This window comes from Chrysemys picta, chromosome 2, assembly GCF_011386835.1.
Source record: "Chrysemys picta bellii isolate R12L10 chromosome 2, ASM1138683v2, whole genome shotgun sequence".
NCBI lineage: Eukaryota > Metazoa > Chordata > Testudines > Emydidae > Chrysemys > Chrysemys picta.
Genome location: NC_088792.1, coordinates 201672636 through 201693868, shown reverse-complemented (window position 1 = coordinate 201693868; position 21233 = coordinate 201672636). Strand labels below are relative to the sequence as shown.

At 39.6% G+C, this 21233-nt stretch overlaps 1 protein-coding gene across 3 annotated transcripts in view; it reads left to right on the top strand.

Annotated features, from left to right (window-relative positions):
• The window catches only part of GNAL (G protein subunit alpha L), a 325131-nt gene that overhangs the window by 267506 nt on the left and 36392 nt on the right, over positions 1-21233 (top strand). For all 3 annotated transcript variants that reach the window (XM_005282663.5, XM_005282662.5, XM_065585249.1), the window contains one exon: positions 20208-20262. In XM_005282663.5, coding sequence (XP_005282720.2) covers positions 20208-20262 — 55 coding nt within the window. The remainder of the gene's footprint in view (positions 1-20207; positions 20263-21233) is intronic.

Here is a 21233-nt window from a genome sequence, read left to right as displayed (position 1 = left end):
TGTTGCCTCTGGATCCAAATAAATTAATAACTAGCATTTCAACCCAAGCCTCTCTTCAGCTCAGGCTGATCCATACACAGGGTTTCTGTAGATGGCCTTGCTCTGGTCCTCCTTTAATTAATGACTGGCAAAATATGGCATTCTTTGTCACTTGGTGTCACAAAAACAACAACAAAGTGAAGACTGGGTGCAAAAGTAGAAATGTGTATTTGGTCGTGGAAACTATTAAAGAAAAAACACCGTTGGTCTGAAAATGCTTCCATGCCATTTATAATGTGGAGAAAACCACATTGTTAGTACATTAAGCAACTTAAAAAATAAAAACAAACTGTTTGAATTGTTAAGGCTTTTATTCTTTTAATAACCAATTTTCACTGCTAGGAAAAAATCTTGCAAAGATTTTTACAAGCTCTAATTACACGTTATATAACACTGGAGAACGTGTATTTTGAATCTTGAAGGTTGGGGTTTTATACTTCTTTTTTTTCCTTTTTTTTTAAAGGGATTATAAGAAAGTGCACGAGCTTTAGAACAATAGCATTTTAAAATAAGACTGTCTAATGTAACTTTGAACTATTTATACTTTGCAGAGAGATAGTGCAGGTACTTGTGTTTTGTGCAATTATGCTTATGTAATCAGCTTTTCTAGGAAGATATCCATTTGACTAGTTTATTTTTGGAAGTGTACTCCAACAGAGAGCTAGAATGTGTGTATCTATATAGCTATTTTTATATAATTTTCAACTTCAATTCTAAATCTGTTTTTTGTATCTGTCAAGAGTTCTCACTGTACCTATAAACTCTATGGTGCTGTTTTATGACCCATGGCAGACTAGTCTATGAATTGAGCTTTCAGAATCATTTGGCAGTTGTTTGCTCTTCTCCCCACCCCCCCAACCCCCAAAAATTCCTGTTTAAATTTAGCTGGTAATTTTTAAAAGGAAAAAAAGTAGCTTGAATAATTAGAATTTTCTGTATATATACAAACAGTTGCTTGTGCTGTGACATTGATTTTGATCTTTATTTCTAGTCAATTTCCTCCCTCCAGAATTTTCCTGGCATGGCTCAGTTTAGAGATGCACACTGAGATGTACAATAGAGTGTTTGAAAATCTGAATGAAGCTCCTAAACAAATCTGGTCACTGACACAAATGTAAATATATATGAATGTTAGAACATGCAACACAACTGCGCGTGGTACAGTCTAGACCCTTTAAATGTAAATTCACAAGTAAAACCAAAGCAATACAAATCTAATTATCAGTCAAAAGGGTTGCTGCTAGGACAAGTAATTGGATTTATATGAGAAATATATTGACAGGATAGAATATCTATTCACAGATTCCTAAAAGTGGTTGCATGCAAGTTTATGTGGACTGGACATGTATTTTATTTCCTACAGTAACATTCACTGTTGCCTTAATTTCCCTGAATCAAATATAGTTTTAAAATAGTACTATAACACTATTGACTATGAAAGTGTTGCAGTCTTATGACATTCCGCATAGAATTATTTAGCAATTTTAGATTGTGCATTATGTTCTAAATTATGTTATGAACATGGTCATACTTTCATATTAACAGAAATGGTCACACATGATGCATTGAGCCTTCCAGAAAAATTCACTGCCATTTTCCTGTATTAATGAATTACATCTTGCAAGCATTATGCCACATTGACATGTTTTAATCATTTCTGCACCCAGCATCTCCCACAATTCTTGAGGTCTGCGCTGCTCTCCTCTCTGCAGCTCATGGAGGTGGATCAGAGTCCTGGAGCCATATGGTCTGGCCACGCCCCCTTAACTTCTTGTTGCTTCCAGGTTTTCTGCCTCCATGGTAGCATGCAGACGGTGGTTTTTACAGCTCCCACCTTCTTGTCTGCCTATGAGTGGCTTTTTTTGTCAAAATTTGAGGCATGGCTTCATTATCAACATCAAGAAAAGCTTGTTGGTTCCGTCCACCCAAATACCCCACTTGGGAATGGACATAGACACTTGGATTGCAAGGATATGTCTATCTCAACAGAGGTTCCAGAAGATTCAAGACCTCCTCGTGTTGTTTTGGAACTGCAAGAGGCCCATTATTGCATTGAGCCTTCAACTGCTAGGCCCCCTGATATCATGCATCATTCCATGGGAGCAATCACACATCAGGCTCCTTCAAGGCTTCTTCTTAATAGTATGGGATCTCTCCCTGGAACTCATGAAGGATCAAGTGAGGGTTCCAGCACAGATGATCAACTCCTTAAAATGGTGGTCAGTCCAGGGCAGTGTCCACAAGGGTATGACCATATGCCTTCCAGATCCCCTCATCTTCACAACCGATGTCAGTCTGGAGGGCTGGGAAGCACACCTGGGATCCTAAAAAGCTCAAAGCGTCTGAACCCTGGTGGAAAGGACCCACAGCATAAACCTCCTAGAACTTGACCTTGTAGCAGTCAAGTCAGTGCTACAAAGGTTCCCTCCAGCCTAGAGGGGGAACCAAGTCCTGATTCAGTCAGACTGCATGACCAGAGTAGCATATGTGAACAATGCAGGGTCAGCAAGAAGCCCAGTGTTATATGCCAAAGCAATGGAAATCATGCAGTGGGTGGAGCTGTTTTTCCTCTCCATCTGAACAAGAAGGCAGACTGATTTAGCAGCCACAAGGTGAATAACTCCGAGTGCTGCCTGAATCAGGAAGTCTTCGAGTTAATCCAATTGTTCAGCCTGCCCTCAACTGACCTATTTGCGAACCACATGACCCCGAAGACACTAAAGTATTTCACCAGGGAAGTGGACCCTAGATCCATGGAGACAGATGCCCTATCACACAGATGGCCACAGAGCTTCCTCTGAGTTTCCACCTTCCCATTATTAGAGAAGATGATCGAGAAAATAAAATGAGAACTGGTGACAGTAATATTGGTAACCACACGTTGATCAGGGAGACCCTAGTTTTTGGACCTGGTAGAGCTGAAATTGGGATTGTCATTACAGCTCCCAAAGAGACAGGACATCTTCTCACAAGGTCCTCTGTTTCACCCGGACCAGAATCGCCTGCATCTTTCAGCTTGGCTAGTGAAAAGGAAGCACTAGTATCATTAGGCCTGTCCTCAAATGTCATAAAAACACTTCTTTCTTGTAGAACAATATTGATCTTGAATGCATACTCCTTTATCTGGACCAGGTTTTGCAGGTGGTGCCAGGAACACAAAGCAAACCCTAGAATCCAGAAATTCTGGCTATCTTGGATTTTCTCCAAGAAGGCTTCAACAAAGGTCTCCAACCCTGCATCATTGCACTCAGGTGTCTGCCCTTAGTAGCATGATGTTTTCAGGATCCGCAGAGAACCCCCAAGTACCCAGATTCCTAAGGGTGATCCACTTAGCCAAGCCAGCAATTAGACCTCTTTTTCCCAAGTGGGACTTGCCCCTTGTATTGAGAGCCCTGACAAACCATCCCTTCAAATCACTGATGTCAATGTCAATATTTTATTTGTCCATCAAAATGTGCTTTCTCATAGTCAACATGTCCATAGGCAAGTTTCAGAGCTGACGGCCCTCTGTAGGCAGGAACCTGACTGTGTGTTCCACGAGGATAAGGTGATGCTCAGAACTCTGGAATCATTTATCCCGAAGGTGAACTCTTCTTTCCATGCTTCCTGAGAGGTGGTTCTACATTCTGTCCAAGGCCACAGCATCCCACCGAAGAGAGATGGCACAACTTAGCTATCAGAAGGGCTCTGAAAATTTACCTCAAACATACAGCCTTCAAGAGATCAGCTGCCTGTTTGTAGCCTTTAATCCAAAATGCTAAGGATAGAGCTTCCCAGTCTTCTATTGCTAGGTGGATTAGACTATGCATTGTAAGAGCATGCAAGGCATCAGAAATTCTAGTTCCAGAAGTGATCAGGGCACACCACACGCAATCCCTAGCGACCTTGTGGGCAGAAAGAGCTAATGGATCTACATGAAAACTTTTGAGGCAGCCAGCTGGTCAAATGCTACCACCTTTATCAAGCATTACAAGATGGATTTCCTGTCCTCTGCTGCAGACGATGGTCTGGAAATGATTTTGCTCTTTGAGCAAATATTATAGATGGGAGGGAGACCATTTTCATTTTTCTGTCCTTTTCTATAATCCTCTCTCCATTTGTTCACTGCTCACTTCTTCCTAAGTGTCAGAATTGTGGGAGATGTTGAGCAGCAGAATGGAAAATTTCTTATCGATAATTTATTTTCTCCTAGCAGCGTTTCCCACAATTCTACCTGGATGGCTCTTGAATCAAGGGTCAGATATTAAGTGGAATTGTTACCATATGACCATCTTCCTTGGTCTAATGTGCATAGTTATTTTAGCATCTCTGGAATATTTGTTATTAATGACGTTATGCAAGTTTCACAGCTTATAATAGCTGAATAACTCATCTGGAAGCAAGGAAGAGCTAAGGGGGTGTGACCAGACCATGTGGCTCCAAAACTCTGATTCACCTCCCTGAGCATCAGAGTGAAGAGAGCCGCCCAGGCCCCAGACATGAAGAATTGTGCGAGACACTGCTAGCAGAAAGGAAATTACTGGTGAGAAATATTCCATTTTTTCATACTGGTTAATTGTACTGATTTAACCCACTCATTACCAAACTTCTAGTGGTATTATCTATATGTAAAAGTTTGTTTTCTGGAGCATTGTACATGAAAAACCCCTATAATCAACCCACTGGTCCTCCAACACACATCTTTGCCTTCTGCAATGCAGTTCCTCCTGCCATTCACAGAGAGAGAGCATAAACTTTGGAATTGCCAGTTCAAAAACTACATCAATAGCATTTAAAAACTAGTTTTAAAAGATACATAATATAGCTCTTAGGAGTGTGTGTGTGTGTGTGTGTGTTGTGTTGTGTTGTGATGTCATAAATAGTTATAAAGGAACGCGCTCCCTTAGTCATCTTCATTTCCTATGGACTTTACTCATTGTTTTGAATTGTTATTAAACAGTACATATCAGAGGCCTAGTTATTATGATTTGGTAGTTGCTTTAAAGGAAGAAAATTGGAGGGGGAGAGCCCCAGGAAAGAAATAGATTTGATAAGAAATTCCACATACATAACAGAAACTATCTGATAGTACTAGTGTGGCAGCGGAGCACGGTTGGTATTAGTGTTTTGCACTTGTGCTTGAGCATTATGTTCGTTTTTCCATCTGCGTTTAGGTGTAATTCAGTGTGTTGGTCTTGCTTTATAAAAGATCATACCACTTGTGGTCTGTTTACCTTACAGACAAGCTATTATCCTACTCACGAGTGTGGCAACTGTGATCAACTGATGCATTTATTCTGATATCCTCTAGATCAGGGGTCGGCAACCTTTCAGAAGTGGTGTGCCGAGTCTTCATTTATTCACTGTGATTTAAGGTTTCTTGTGCCAGTAATGCATTTTAATGTTTTTAGAAGGTCTCTTTCTATAAGACTATAATATATAACTAAACTGTTGTTGTATGTAAAGTAAATAAGGTTTTTAAAATGCTTAAGAAGCTTCATTTAAAATTAAATTAAAATGCAGAGCCCCCCAGACCAGTGGCCAGGACCTGGGCAGTGTGAGTGCCACTGAAAATCAGCTGGCGTGCCGCCTTCAGCATGAATGCCATCGGTTGCCTACCCCTGCTCTAGATATATATACATTTGTTGGGACTTGAAGCAGAGCATTCTCAGTTGAGGGTCATCTAACTGTGTAATTCAGTTCCCTTGAGCAGCCTGGAGTTTTGCTGTCAAAGCACAATGTGCCCTCATGACTCTCCAGAACGCACTGTGCCTGGTGTGTCATATCCACAACAATAGAAACAGGAGCTGACCTATGAGTGTGAGGCAAATTGTGTTTTGTTCCACTTTCTTGAGTGGTTTTTAAATATTCATGTTTAATGTACTTATAGAGTGTTTAGTATATTTAGTTTGACTCACTGCATGTTGGAGACTCACATAGGCTGGTGGTTGGCAAACTGCAATGGCAGTTACAGACACTTCTTAGGGATGCTGAATACTCTCTTACACCAATTCCTAGGGGGACCTGAGTGTCCAAATCCAAAGCAGTTGGATTTTTTAAAAAATCTATTTACAGGTCACCTTTAATAACAAGATAATTATCACACTGGCATGGCCATGTCTCAGAATAAAACGGGTCTTCTGTAACTGAAGTGATCAGCGTAGTGTCACATGTTGCTGGACTTGGGCCCACTGTGGTCCCAGACTTTTTATTCAGCCTTTGGAAGTTATGCTGTAACATGCAAATAGCAGATTCAAGATCTTCTGCAATAAAAGACATTCATTGAGGCCCCAATCTCAGCCGTGACTTAGCCATGTACTTAAATGTTAAACATGTGAGTAGTCCCAATGAGTTCAGAAGTCTTATTGAGTCCAGTGTAGCTACTTACATGCTTAAAGTTAAGTTCACGAGCAAGGCTTTATAGAATCATGGTTTTAGTGGGTATCTCATAGATTCTTTAGCCATGTACTATCAGACAGCTCATGGTGTCCGACTCCATCAGGTGGTCCAGAGACATTTATACGGAACACATCACAGGACACCGCCAATACCACACTGAGTAATTGAGACTACCGACCAGGGAAATAACCCACTTCCTTCCCTGACGAACCAAGGGACGCACCCCACCCATGTACTCATTCGCTATACCGATACTAACTTGGACTCCTTTTACATTCCATGGGTGGCGTACCCGAGCCCACTTATCCACTGACACTTGAAAAACTCTTGCACCCCAATCTGGGTCTATGCCGGTTATGTGATATGTATGTATCTCTTCACACTTGCAACTGACACCTGTAATCCCTCATAACCCAAGCCTGACCTCAGATGTACAGTACCTTCCCTTTTAACTTCTGTATATTTAATTTTAAACATTCACTTTAATACATTTTTTAAATCTGTTCTTTCTGGATAGAGTATGGGGGGGCGGGAGGCGAGAGAGAAGAATCTGAGGAAAGTTCAGAAGTCTCACATAAGTGGACTATCTCATTGCTTTTTATACAAGCAATCTACATTTATTTCTGCATTTATTTATCATTATCTCTTATCTGTAGCATTCTTCTATCAAAATAAATAGTATTGAGGATTATGATGATGATGTTCCAAGTTTTAAAGAACCGCAGCCTCACAACAGCAATTTTTAAAAATATACTTTATCAAAAGTCCTTTAAACTGCTTGGAATGTATTCCATCTATAATTCCTTTCCAGTTGCTACCCGTTGCCTGTGTTTGCAACTTCCACAACCTGTACTGAGGTCCTGCGATGGCAGAGGGCATTTGCAGTGCTTGTATTGAGACACAGGCCTGATACTCAACTCTCAGGGAGAAAAGATATTAAACAGAAGAATACATCCAAACCAGTTGGGAACTTCCCTTTTTTCCTGGCCTCTGGTACTTTTTTTTTTTTATCTGCATTATATGTTGTGCTAATGAGTGTCATAAGTGTACTGTCATATTTGTAATGAAGGCAGTCCAGATGAAAGACACAAATCCTGTATTAGATTAAAACATGATTTTTAAATATCAATATTTATTTTATTATTTAGTACATATTATTTCTGTTGAATAATATTCAGTTGTAGATATTATTTAATTAATTCCCTTTTTTGCTAGCCACCTCCAAAGAACAGAAAACTGCTGCTTCAGTGGTTCTCTTCCTTACTCACATACACTGCTGCTTTTCCTGCACTTCTGCAGTTGAATCTATTGAGAAAATATATTTATTTCTTACATATCATACTCACCTCCTACCCTCCTTTGTACCTGCAGGTCCCGAAGCTATTTCCCCCCCAGGATTTGTACTGCTTACATTCATAATAAATAATAAAATAAATACTGAAATAAATTTTAAAACACAATTGTTTTAAATAGTTTGTTTTGTTTGTTTGTTTTTTAATATGACTATATTCAAATAATACAAAAATAATTACACTGAGGCCTTGTGGAACAGAACATATTGTAAAATGTGGAAAATATTGATCAAAATAGTTACCCTTTCCTAATTAAAGAATGGTCTCTGTTGCCAACAAGTCATCACAATTACCATGTGAGCACATGATTTAAAATGTTCTCTTCTAGATTAATTTTAAGCTTTTGTCAAGTGTGCACTTTTGCAAAGCAAAATTATTATTTTTTTAAAATAAAGTATGATCTTCGGATGCTCTGTAGCCTGATGTGTGAAACCCTAACACAAGATGTACATTCATTGAGCAGATATACCCAGGATGGTGTTTGAATGGGATTATTTGTAATCCATTTAAGATTATTACTAACAATCTAAAGGGATTACAGGATTAAACAGTGATAGTAGGAAATGCTGTCTGCTTATTTAGACTAAAATAGACACTGGCAGATTTTGGTGCGACAATGTTTGGTTTCAAAAGTCTCATTTGTTTGAAAGCAGAAAACCAAAACTAGAAAATTAACCTCTAGGTATTAGTGAAAAATCACTCTTAGTTAATTTTTTGAATGTTTCTAATTATTACACTATGTAGTTGCTAACTAGTCAACTGCTCTGTTTGCACTGAACTATAATGCACTGCATTATTGAAACCAAATTCTAGTTTTGTTAACTTGGACACTATACTAATAGATTTGTGGGTTAATGATTCCTTCTTGAGGAAGGTCACTGGTACAATAATTCCATATGACATTTCTACACATAAGACGGAAGTTCAGGCTCCAAATGATGTTCTCTTTACCAGTTTAAGGCTTGATAGTGCCAAATGCTAAGCACCTCTTGCAAGTTGTTGAATGCCCTCATCTAAGTGGGATTGGGGTGCTCACTACGTTGCAGAATTAGACTATTAGGGCCTGACCCCACCATCATTTAAATTAATGAAAAAGTCTCAGGCTCTGATTCTCATTTGCACTAAGGCCTCTTTACACCACTCTGGCATTATAAAGGTGCTTTAAAGGGGCATAAATTAAATTTGCACCCACTTTAATGCCCTTTTATCTGCCAGACCAGTGTCAAGACACCTTCATGTAAACAGAATCAGGCTCACATTGACTTCCATGAAAGCAAAATCAGGTCCTTATAGAGAGTCACAACTGTGACTCTCGGGCCATGTCTACACGATGAGTGCTACAGTGGCACAGCTACAGCACCTTTTGAAGGTTTAGGGCTCGTGGCCGCACTTCCTGCAGTGATGGAAGGGGTTTTTCCACTGCTGTGGCTCTCCAGAGTCCCCACACTTTGATAGGTAGGTCAACGGCAGCAATAGGTAGGTCAACGGCAGCATTCTTCCATCAACCTAGCTGCATCTACAATGGGGTTTTGGTTGGCATAGCTATGGCACGCAGGAGTGTGAAAAATTTACACCGCTGAGCACCATAGCTATGCTGATCTAACTTTTAAGTATAGACTAGGTCTCACTCTTCATGTAGGTACCAGATACACTACTTCTCAGAATATTCCATAGAAACTGAGCCATGAAATGGTACAAACTTCCCCTGCAAAAGCAGATTGTTAGGGATTTTGCTGTCGTAGTTGTCAAGATTGGAGTGACATGGACAATTATGTGGATGTAGGGTTTTTAAAATCTTGTCCTTCTCTTTAAAAAAAAAAATGGTCTCAATATTTAAATGTGCTGGCAAGCAGCTCTGGATTTTTGACATTTATACCGTACTTGTAAATTTGTATGCAGCACTGCCCAACACTTCTCATGTAAATCTAAATTTTTTTCCACAAGGTGTAGATATAAAAACGTTTTAAGAAGAAAGTTAAAATTTCTTCTCTGAAGCTGTTTTCTGGAGCTCCAGAAGTTGTTCAGTACAGAATGAGTGTTTCAGAGAGAGTACTTTTATAATTGGGTTCAGTGGAGTTAGAAGACAGCTTTAATAGCTTTACATCAGAGATCAGTTCAGCAAAACTCCATCCTTGTAGTGATGGTGCTTGTTACATTTTGTAGAAACTAAGCAACTCACAACATCCCCCTGCCAATGGAGCAACAGCTTCTAAAATGTTCTAACACACAGAGCTTTGCTGCACTGCAGTAGTGCTTTGTAATATTGAAAGCTGCAGCTTTTATCATGGTAGCACCATGAAACACGTTCTTTAGCCTGTCAAGTTGCTCAGGTCTGAAAGTTGCTAATGTAGGTCCCGATCCTGCAATGAGTTGAGCACGAGCAGCCCCACATGAGCACAGGGGTTCACTTATGAATAGCTCATTGCAGCCACAGAGCCATGATGCTTCGTGTTGCCCTGGCCCCTCTCTTTCACAGCTTCCCTGCCACTCTGTATTGGCTCCAATAGACAGACAGTTACCACAAGCCTCAATGGGACTGACAGGATTACTCCTGCAGGATGGGGGACACCCTGTTCCCAGCTGAGGGGTACCCGTCATCCCAGACTAGGTGTGCACATTAGTGTGTAAACTAGCTGACGTTCCTCTAACTTTCCCTAAACTAGTGGCTTTGGCCTGCAAAATAGTAGCTGCTAACTAGGGATGGGGGAAGTGATGGATTTTAAAAACTAATAAAAACAAAATGTCAATTTTTTTTTTTAAAAAGGAAAGCAGGTGGGAATCAAACTGTTACATAACTACTCCCCACCTAACATAATTATATTGCTGTTTTAATAACCAATGCCATGGGGGATATTGCTAACTTACCCTCCAGAGGTGTCAGTGAGAAGGGGCAGAAAGGGAGTGGTGAGGGGGGATGAGGAACATTCATCGAGGGCAGGTCTACACTAGAAGCACTACATCTGCACAGTTGCACCGCTGTAGCGCATCTGGTGAAGAAGTGCGAATGGGAGAGTGCTCTCCCGTTGGCATAATTACTCCACCTCCGAGAGAGGCGGAGAGCATCTCCCGCTGACATAGCGCCAGTGTGGACAGCGCTTAGGTTGTTGTAGCTTGCATTGCTCAGGGGGGTGTCTTTTTCATACCCCTGAGTGACGTAAGTTCGATCGACCTTAAGCGGTAGGGTAGACTTGCCCTGTGTGTTCCTCTACCAGCCTAGTACCAGTTATTATTACTGGTATCACAGCCCAGGATAAGAAGTATGTGGGGTACGATTGTGATGCTAGTAGTGAGCATTAGATTTTATAGTCCTACTGTGGTTTTAGTTATTTTAACAAGAATTAGAACCGTTAAGAGCAAATTGGGCATGGTCACTGTATTCTGCTTACAGCAGGCACAAAACTGCAGCCTTTGTGCTTCTCAGGTAATGGAAGTTACTTGGTTGCCAGGTTTCTTGCCTTACACTAACTACCTAAGGCATGGAATAATCGCTCAGCAATGCTGTGCATGTCATGACTGACTGCTTAAATACATGCAGTGGTTAAATATATCTTGTTCTAAACTGGGCAAGATTAAACGATTACTTAACAATGAGTATTTTTCAACATCTTTATTTGGAAATGTAAAGACCATTTTGTGGCACTTAGTGGTCACTCCTAATATTTGCATCTCCACTGTTAGATACACGGTGCCTCATGGTGCTGGCCATTGTCCTCATTTCCAGCTGCTAATCTACCTTAAACGACAGCTGAGAATGCTTGAAATATTTTCCTCATATTACTTTTTCAGGTAAGTAATTGCTATAGTTGCGAAGGGATGTTGTGATTGGGGATGGGAGGGAGATGGTCTGTGCGATCTGGAATAGGAGAGGAGGTGTCCAGTTAAATTCTGGTCAACATTATAAACTGTTGAGCAGGGTTGCTGTGCTCCTCCTTTACTTCCCCAAAGAGGGATGGCTGTACTTCAGTGGTGGGTGAAGTGATTCCTTTGTGTAGTCTGGTAAAATGCTTTAGAATACTTTGGGATGAAGGATGTCAGTTCCAGACATTTCCCCTTACTTTAAGTTCTGAGCCTTTGATCATCTTTGGGGGGATCTTTTCTCACCTTTGTAAATGAGTACCAGTGAGTGGTTTCAGTGTCCTTAGAGAACCCAAAGGAGCATTCTCCTTTTGGGTGGAATTCACCCACATCCCCAGGAGAAGTTCTCCTTGTTGCTGAACCATATAGTATCCCTGTATGGGAAAGGGTTGCTCGTGGAGTGTACACAGAGAGCCCTCTGTACAAAACAACTGAGAATAAAAATAGACAGACTATGGGAGCAGAGCATTGGAGATGGGCCAAGGAAACGGCCACTGATCCATGCTTACACAGTGCAGAAGGGAAATGGCCACTGTTGCAGCTCAGAGAATAGAATTGTTGTTCGCTGCCACCTCTCAGATGGCCTGTTTAAGTCTGCCACGCAAGTTTCCTATTTCTTCTTACACACTGGGAGAATTAATTTCACACTTTCTCTGTTAACACTCTCCGGGAAATTAAAATCATCTGTTTACCTTTCCCATATGGGCAAAACTCCTGCCTTAAAATTATCTGACAGGATAGTAAAAGTTTTCAGTTTGCTTATCTCATACATAGGTACCAAGATAAGCTTTCAAAAGAAAAGTGTAAGCTGCACTTGTAACATCCTGCAGAGAGAAGTTTTCCTTACTTTTCACCTCCTTCCAGCAACTTTTTGCATTCCCAAACAAGAGTGGGCTGAAGAGTGTTTCTGCTATGTAATTGATGCTTATAAATCAGATGCATCTGACAATGCCAAATGTTAATAAGACTTTTGTCCTTAGTTTGGCTTCCAAGAACATAAGTGTCAAAGTTCTTTTTGGAAGAAGCAAACTGCAGGGGTGGGACATAGAACCAAGGTCTTGATTATTTGTTCAGACATATGAAAGACACTGCAGCCAAATTTTAATTGAGTAATTACATTCTGCCTATCTAAATCCCTGTACACTTATGGTATTCTTCACTTCCTGACCTAAGCTGTTGGGCAGTGTTGCTGTATGGTGTTGAACAGTTGTTTCATTCCAACAGTGTGGATGAAGTGATCTCTGTATATCACGTATCAATTTAAGTTTGCAAAGCACTCTAGATATGTAACATGATCTTACTATTTTGATTTATTCTCTTTTGGCCCTCTACTGAGAGTGGCTATTATTATTTCAGAATGTTCTGTATGTAGCCTTTGTATTTCACAAGGGATAGTTATGATAGTTATCAGATCGCTGTGTGTATGTCATACGGATATACCAGTATATGTATAAAGATTATGGGCCTGAATCTCCTCTCTGCTAGTATAAATCAGAAGTAACCCCACTGAAATCAATAGAATTACACTGGTGTCATTGTAATGAGAATCGGGTACTTTATGCCCAAGTCTAAGCAACATCCGGTAATAGTTCTGTTTCTATCTTAGTTTCTGTTTTGAAAAGCTCCATCATTTTGACCTTTAGGAATGAATTTGTGTTACCACCTGGTTTAGCAGAAATTCTTTCTCTCTCCTTTCTCCTTTTGCTCTTCACCCTTTTCCCTCCCTGTTCTCTGGGATCATGCATGTTAGGATAGCAGATGAATAAGGTTTTCAGTGTGGTTCTGTACTGTAGAGGAATGGCATACAGATCTGAGTCTCAATTCTGCCAGAGCCTGCTAATCCCTGTGTAAATGGCAATTTTCCAGGTTTAAATCTTAGGCAGTGTTTATGTTAAGAGGGTTAATGATGATCCCCAAAGACCTCTCATTGGTTCACAAAGCAAAAACATCTGTTGGGCTAAAAAGTGGTTAGTTAGCTAAATTAGGAAGAAACGAGGCTTTTCCCAAAATTCACACTGCCATCAACAGGAAATGCTGCATAACAGATTTAGGGAGTGAAGAGAGGGCAAGTGGATGGAGAAGTTATACTGTTTGATCTTTGTATGTGTGTGTGTTCTTTCAATTTAAAAAAACCCAAACCATTGTTATTAAATGGAACAAAGTTACTAAAAACATATCTAAAACATTGATTGTGCTTGAATGTATTGCCTTAATGTATTTGCTTAGGTTAATGGTTTGGCCAAAAGCTGTGAGGCCTTTTTGCATAGATGGCTTAGAGTACATTGCTGGGAAAAGGCAATTTGGCAAGTAATAAGAGGGGTTAAACTGAATGCCTAGTGATGTTTATAACAAAAAACCAAAACTCTGTGTAATAGGAGTTACCCATGTTTTAGGTATTTTTCTTTATCTTCATCAAGCCTGTTTCTAAATACCATCTGCCCTTTGATTTGTTGTGGGGTGGGGCCCTTGGATTAGGTTACATATGGGCCCCATTCAGTAATATATGCCACTGCTTTTAACCTCTCTGAATCTGCTTTCTTCTGTATAAAGAGGTGTTAAATAATATGTCTATACCTCACAGGAATAGTGCGAGGTTTAGTTCATTAATGGTGAAAAAGCATTATGAGATTGGTTTAACTTTTTCCCCTTTTAATTCAGCCCTACTTGCTTCAGGAGGTGGGGATTGATGGTAGATATAACCAATTTATAAGATGACAGAGACTACGCATTCTCATGTGCTAGTTAGGACTGTGTAATGCCATAGCTACCCTAGCCAAGAGAGGTTTCATCATCAAGGGATTTCTTTGTGAGGAGTTTAAGAAATCTGTTCTTCCCTTGATGCACATTGACAGTGGTGCTGGAACAATCTATATAGTGGGGGTGCTGAGAGCCATTCAACCAAACTGCAAACCCCTGTATATGATGGAAACCACTTCAAGCCAGGAGGTGCGGCAGCACCTCCAGCACCCCTAGTTCCAGCACCTATGCACACTGATGCATAACTCCCCAGGCATCCCTTATGGTTGATGATTTGGTAGCAGAAATCCATACACTTTATCACCTTCAGGCTGTACTATTGTAACTCACTCTCTCTGAGGTGAGACAAAAAGTTCATGAAGAAACTACAAGTAGGGACATAGCTCAATAGCCCAATGCCTAAGTGGGATGGAATAAAGAGAACCTATCTGCAACCTACATCGCTGTTCTTAAACTCGATCCTGTGTTGCTGTTCACTACCAGGTCCAATTCAAGGTTCTGATGCAGATCTGTAAAGCCTTACAATCGGATAAGACCGGACCAATGTGGCAGCTACAACTGTCCAGTGCACTATAAATAACAAAGCACAAATACAAAATCGGGAATGTCAGAGCCTTCTCAACAGTAATTCCAGAGCCCTGTAACGCCTTCTTATTGAAGATAGGGAGGAGTCTTAGGCCAGGTCTACACTACCCCCCTAATTCGAACTAAGGTACGCAACTGTAGCTGAAGTTCGAAGTACCTTAGTTCGAACTTACCTTGGTCCACACTCGGCAGGCAGGCTCCCCCGTCGACTCCGCGGTACTCCTCTCGCCGAGCTGGAGTACCGCAGTCGACGGCGAGCACTTCCGGGTTCGACTTATCGCGTCCAGACTAGACGCGATAAGTCGAACCCAGAAGTTCGATTGCCAGCCGCCGAACTAGCGGGTAAGTGTAGCCAAGGCCTTACCCTTGCTATCTTCCAGTCATGTAAGACTCTTCTATAAAGTATTCCCCAAAGAGGAGAGCTGGCAAGATGCTCTGAAGTAAAAGGGTTAATGAATGAGATTAGAGAATTGCCTGTCCCTCTGGACAAATCCCACTGTTTTCCTATAGGCTATGTCCATTTGCTAGTTACCACAGTGAGAGAATGAGTCTATTACACCCGCATATCAATGGGAGAATAATAGACCATTTTAAATTGTGCACTTCTGATAAGTTAAGGGCTATTAAATTAAACCCAAGCATTCTGTATTAAAATCTGGTTTCATTTACAATACATTTTGCACTTTTTTTCTGTGGAAGCTCATGCTGTTAAACTAAAATGTATGTATATTCTGTCAGTGAAGAGGTTGCAGTATGAAACTCCTGCAGTGAGGGTCTGCCCAGGTACAGAAGGGTGTGTGGTTTAGTAAATGCTGCCCTCTACAGGCTGTCTCATCTGCTCTTAAAATTCATTGTATACATTCAGAGCTTTCCAAAAGACATTTGCCTTTTTAAAAGTCCAGATTTTCTCTCCCTTTGCTAAGGTATTGTGCTCACTTCCAACCACCTTCTCAGTCTCTCGTGTGTGTGTATTGAAACAGATATTTTATACTTCTAGAGTACAAAAATTAAGTACTATAAATGTGTTTATTCCCAATAGAACTCTTAGACAATATAGTAGAAACATGAATGTGTAATTATCAATAACTATGTTTTAAATATTGTATAAATAAATGCGAAATTTAGTAACATTATCTCTGTCTCTATGAGTTATTTTCTTCTGTGGTTGCTTAAACAGTTGGAACTGTAAAACTATATTCTTTTTTAGCTACAGTAAGTGCTGCAGGCTCCGGAATGGATTAAAAACAGATGCTGTTTTACTGCCTCTGCCCAATTTGAAAGTCTGTTCATTGTTTTATTGATCCCCTTTCCTGCATGGGAAACCACTGCAAAACCCTATTGAGGACGGACTAGAATGCTCCAAGAGCACAAGGAAATTTTTAAAACTATATATTAGCAACACTTAAGGTTTTGTTTGTTTGTTTTGTGTTTATCTGTTTAAATATTACGCCATCTCTGTTCATGGAAACACATCAGCAAATCATCTATAAAGTGGATTTTTTTAATGATTAGTACATCGCCAATAGAATATTTTACCAAACTCCACTTTGATTATTGGGAAACAGAGTGGAGCGCAGTGCAAGCCCATCAGTGGGAATTTGTGGGATTAAGGAAACTAGGGCATTCCCCAAACCAACACACTCTAGTCTTGTGTCTTTAAGAGAGTAGCAGGTGTAAAGGGCACGGACAGCCACACTCTGATCAAGCAGACATTTTATAATAAATTTTTACCATCACCAGAATCTTCTCTCATAGCAGCTACCCAAGAGAACTCAGTTTCAGTTCTATAGGTAATTAAGATAGGTAATCTAATCATAAAATGTCTGCCTGTGGCATGTACACAGGATTAATTGCCCTCTGTAAGAGGGCTGAATGTGAGTCCGGCAGTTAGATGACTCTCCTCTCTCTCTTAACAAAGAGTCTCCAAAGCCTTCAGTGACCTATCAAAAGTATAAACAGTTACTGCTCTCCAGCTGCCTTACTTGGACTGATGACAGATTTGTGATCCTCCTTTACCTCTGTAGACTTCAATAAATAGAGGCAATTGGAATTATTAGGTCTCCCTTTCAGTAGCTATCACCAAAGAATATCTGAGGAAATGCTCTTTTTCAGTGGTATGAAATTCTCATTTCTATTTTTGTAGGATCTCAGGAAAACAGACTTAAAACTTGTCACGGGAGCAGAATTAAATACTGCTCTTCCTGGGCTTCAGAGTATCATAATTTTGAGGAATGAAGAAAACGTTTGGTTCGGTGTTGATTTCCTGTTCTAAATTGCAGCTGTTTGAAACTAGGGGTTTGGAAAGTTAGGACAAGACCCTGGAAGATGTATTAGTGGGTAGAGTGCAAGTGAATCAGTCAGAGGTACACAGTAAATGCAGTTTATTGCATCTCTTTGCAGTTTAGTCTTTCAATTCTAATAAGAAGTCTCAAAATAAACTTGCACAAACATAGTATGGTTTTCATTTTTTATTTTATTCTTATGACTAAGAATTTCCTTTTATTTTGTTTATTTTAGGAGTATCCATATAGAATAATTAGCTAAATGTTTCCCCTTGATAATTCACCTGGTTAGAAAGGGTTTTTGATGTATGACTACCTACTGTTACCTAAGTATTTATTAATCCTTTTTTCAAAAAATATTTGCCTGGCCACTACAGTTGCTCAAATTGCCATGCTTTTTTAGAAGGAATAATACCTATTGATAGTTCCTATCTATGCAGGTCTGAAACCTGGCACTTTTGTATTCACAGCTTGCATGATATAAAATTTAGAGATTGCTTGTCAAACTGTCAGCTGAGTTTCCTAGGAAACTTGCTGAGGATATTTATAAAACTACAGATAGACATATTAATAGATAGAAAGAATAATGTCAGGTGATTATTTTTTTATTTCTCCAGTCCATTTTAACATGCTTTAAGTCAACAATGAACTAACCCAGTTTACTTAGAGGCTTGATGACCTTTTCATCAATCTTGCCCCCACACTTAAATTGCAGATTCTTCCATGTCAGGATATGTAAAAAATGGTGTTACAAAGTACTAGTGTACAGAAGAAACTAAATACTGTATTATGCCAATTATAGATTAAAATTATTCATAAATAAAAAATGGGTTTGTGAATTTATAAATCTAATTGGACTGTGTACAATGTTTTATAGTTTCATTACACACATGAAAGCCTACATGTTTCATTTCAATGCAAATTTATGTAAAACACTTACTGCAGGCTTGACAAAAATATTGAATGAATGTTTGTCAAGAACATGCACAAATAGAGGATTTGTCAATACTGTAGATACAAAAATACAGTAGAAATTAATTCTGTTTACTTAGCTTTACATATTATGTAGGTTGTGTACGTGTACCTGTACAAAGAGGAAAAAATGATTATATCATCAACTTTTTCTGGTTTTCTATTGCATTTTCATTATTCAGATGTCGCTGATATAAGGATTAATAAGGGTGGAATGAATTCTCACATTTTAAGCATATCAAATCTAAATTTTGCATCTTGTATCTTTAGTATTCTATGATGTACACCTGCAAAATGTAAATTCCAACAAGAGGCAATTAATAGAAGTACTTGGGGGCACATAGAAATTAATGTTCTATGGAAAGCAATTTTAGAAAAAGAGTTCAAGTTAATGTATTTAATGTTGTAATGGAAGAGGAGCCTGTGTGTTTAGTAAGATGATGTCAGCTCCATATCGCCTCATTTCTGAAATCCATTACTTGTACAAGCAGTGCATTTATTTGGTTGTCAAAGCTATAATCTAATATTGTGGTAATTAACCAAGTAGGTAATTTATATGCAGGTTATTCAAGAATTATTTTTCTCTCTGCAAAAAATAATATTGGATGTTTGTTTTGGGGTTTGTCTTTTTTACATTTGAGAAAACCGTACAAATGTTCAGTTATAAAAAACATAAACCATGGGAAATTTGCTAGTACTACATTAAAAGGTTAATGTACTGTGAAGACACTGAGATTATGCCAAACTCTAGTAGTAACAAATATAGACTTATTAGATACTAATTATATGATTGTTGCTTGATAAAGTAAGATGATGATGATCACCATACAATGCTGTATTTTTTTTTCAGTACAGATCACATGTAGCTAGTTTCACTAAAGCATAAACTATACTGCTGTTATTTGTAATATTTTTAATGTACATATCATTTAAAAATAACCTCATGATCATGGAGTTCCCAGATTATTGTATCTCAGTTATCTGCAGTTATGGCAGTGGAAAACAAAAAAAATTACTGCAATTACTGTATTTTATTTATATATTTATATATGTGTATATATACACACACACACACACTGTCTCTTTCATTCTCTTTAAATTTGTCTTCATGGCAAAGTACTGTACAGATAGGGTTTGGAGGGGTATTTTTGCAACCAGACTGTGTGTGAAGCCGTCTGTTTGAGTCACTTTGAAAGTCAGGAGTTCAACATGTTTTCATATTCCCCACTGTAATTAAATAAATTCCACATGCATACCCATAAAAATTAGAAAAACGGGGGAGAAACTTGCTAATTTAGGGAGAAATCTTGGTAACGATAACTTTATACCATGAGGTGGATTCACTGAGAGAGGATGTGCACCAAAAACAATACAGAAATTCAAGACAGATTCTAAGTCATTCAGGCAGTCCCTGAAAACGAGCCATCTGGGCTCCAACAAGAAAACAAACAAACAAAAAATTCCAAAAAACCTGGGGAAGAGACCCGCATTTTAATTAATCCCGGGCACATTTAATTTTTTTTTTAATTTCCTTAATTATGTTATACTAACCCCTTACAGTAGATTATTAAAATTAATAATATTTTAAATAGGTTTTGTTTATAAAACAAAACAAACTCCTCTTCCCACTTTTTTTAACCAAATCCTAAGTTTTAGGTTTGAACAACTTGACAATGTTCTTGTTGCATAGATGCATTATTTCATATGAGGAAGTGTGGATTTAAAACAACATTTTATTTAATGCAGTTTTACAAAATTCATATTTACTTTGATCCCATTTGACTTATTTGTGGGTATTGCCTGACGGTAAGTATAAAGCATAATATTGCAACACGGACTGGGTAAATGGTGTAAAGTAAATTGTTAGACTTAGGCGTTAACCTTGAACCCATCTTTTTATAAGTGTTAGAATCTAAAATTGAAAAGGTAATAGAGATTGTAGAGTTCACGATTTTCTAAATGTGTGTGTGTGTGTTTTTTATTCTAGCTTTCTGGAAAGAATTGACAGCGTCAGTATGGTTGACTATACACCCACAGACCAGGTAAGTAAAACTGAAGAGGTAGTGTGTGAACTAGGGTACCTATTTTTGAAAGTTAGTAATTTCTGATGTAATATAATTTCCTTTGGGGGGAGAAACTAGAAACACATTTACATGAATTCTTTATGTAAACATTACTTTAATCTCAGCTGATTTTGATGTTTCATAGAAATATGGCAAAACACATAATTCTTGAATCCAGTGCAGTACTTCAGCCAGCACTCTAAGGAGATAGTGAAATATTCCAGTTCAAAATATGTTAAGAGTCCCTTTAGTGGAACCAGCTAGATTAATACAAATCAGTGCTGTTGTTGACTCCTATGATCCATCTGTTCTTCCTCCCTACATCCCTATTCTGTCTCCCCCAAACCACAGCATTCGACACTAACTGAGAAATCCAAGCTTTCCTGGGCAGGCCTCCATATGTAAAAGAAATGTTTAATTTCTACTGTGCAGCAGTGGTGGCAAACAGGAGAGAGGTGGTGCACTGGGGACTCTGCCTTCTGCATGTGGCAGAACCAGAGCTCTGTGATAGCTACCTACTCTAGAGTGTATGAGGAAGCAACTCTGGTGGAAGCATATCTAATGAGTTTGCACTGCAGATCCACTAGGCCAGGGGTCTCAAACTCCCAGATGGCCCATGATCCTCCCCAATGTGGCCCGCGGGGCTCCAGCAGTTTTGGGTCTGGATCGCTACCTTGGCACCACCTGTCGCGCCTGGGCGCTCCCCCCCCTCCAGGGGCCCCGGCAGCACAGTGGAGCTGAGCGACGTCTGCCTGCTCGCTCCAGTGGCTGCCGGCCCCTCCCTGCAGCCCAGGGGCGGGGCGGGACGGGGCTGTGCTTCCGTGCGCTGCCCCCACCCCGAGCGCCCCTGCGGACAATGGGACACTGCGGGAGCAGTGTCTGGGGGCAGAAGCTTGCGGAGGCCCCCCGGCCCACCCCACCTTGGAGCCCCAGGTAAGTGCCACGCCACC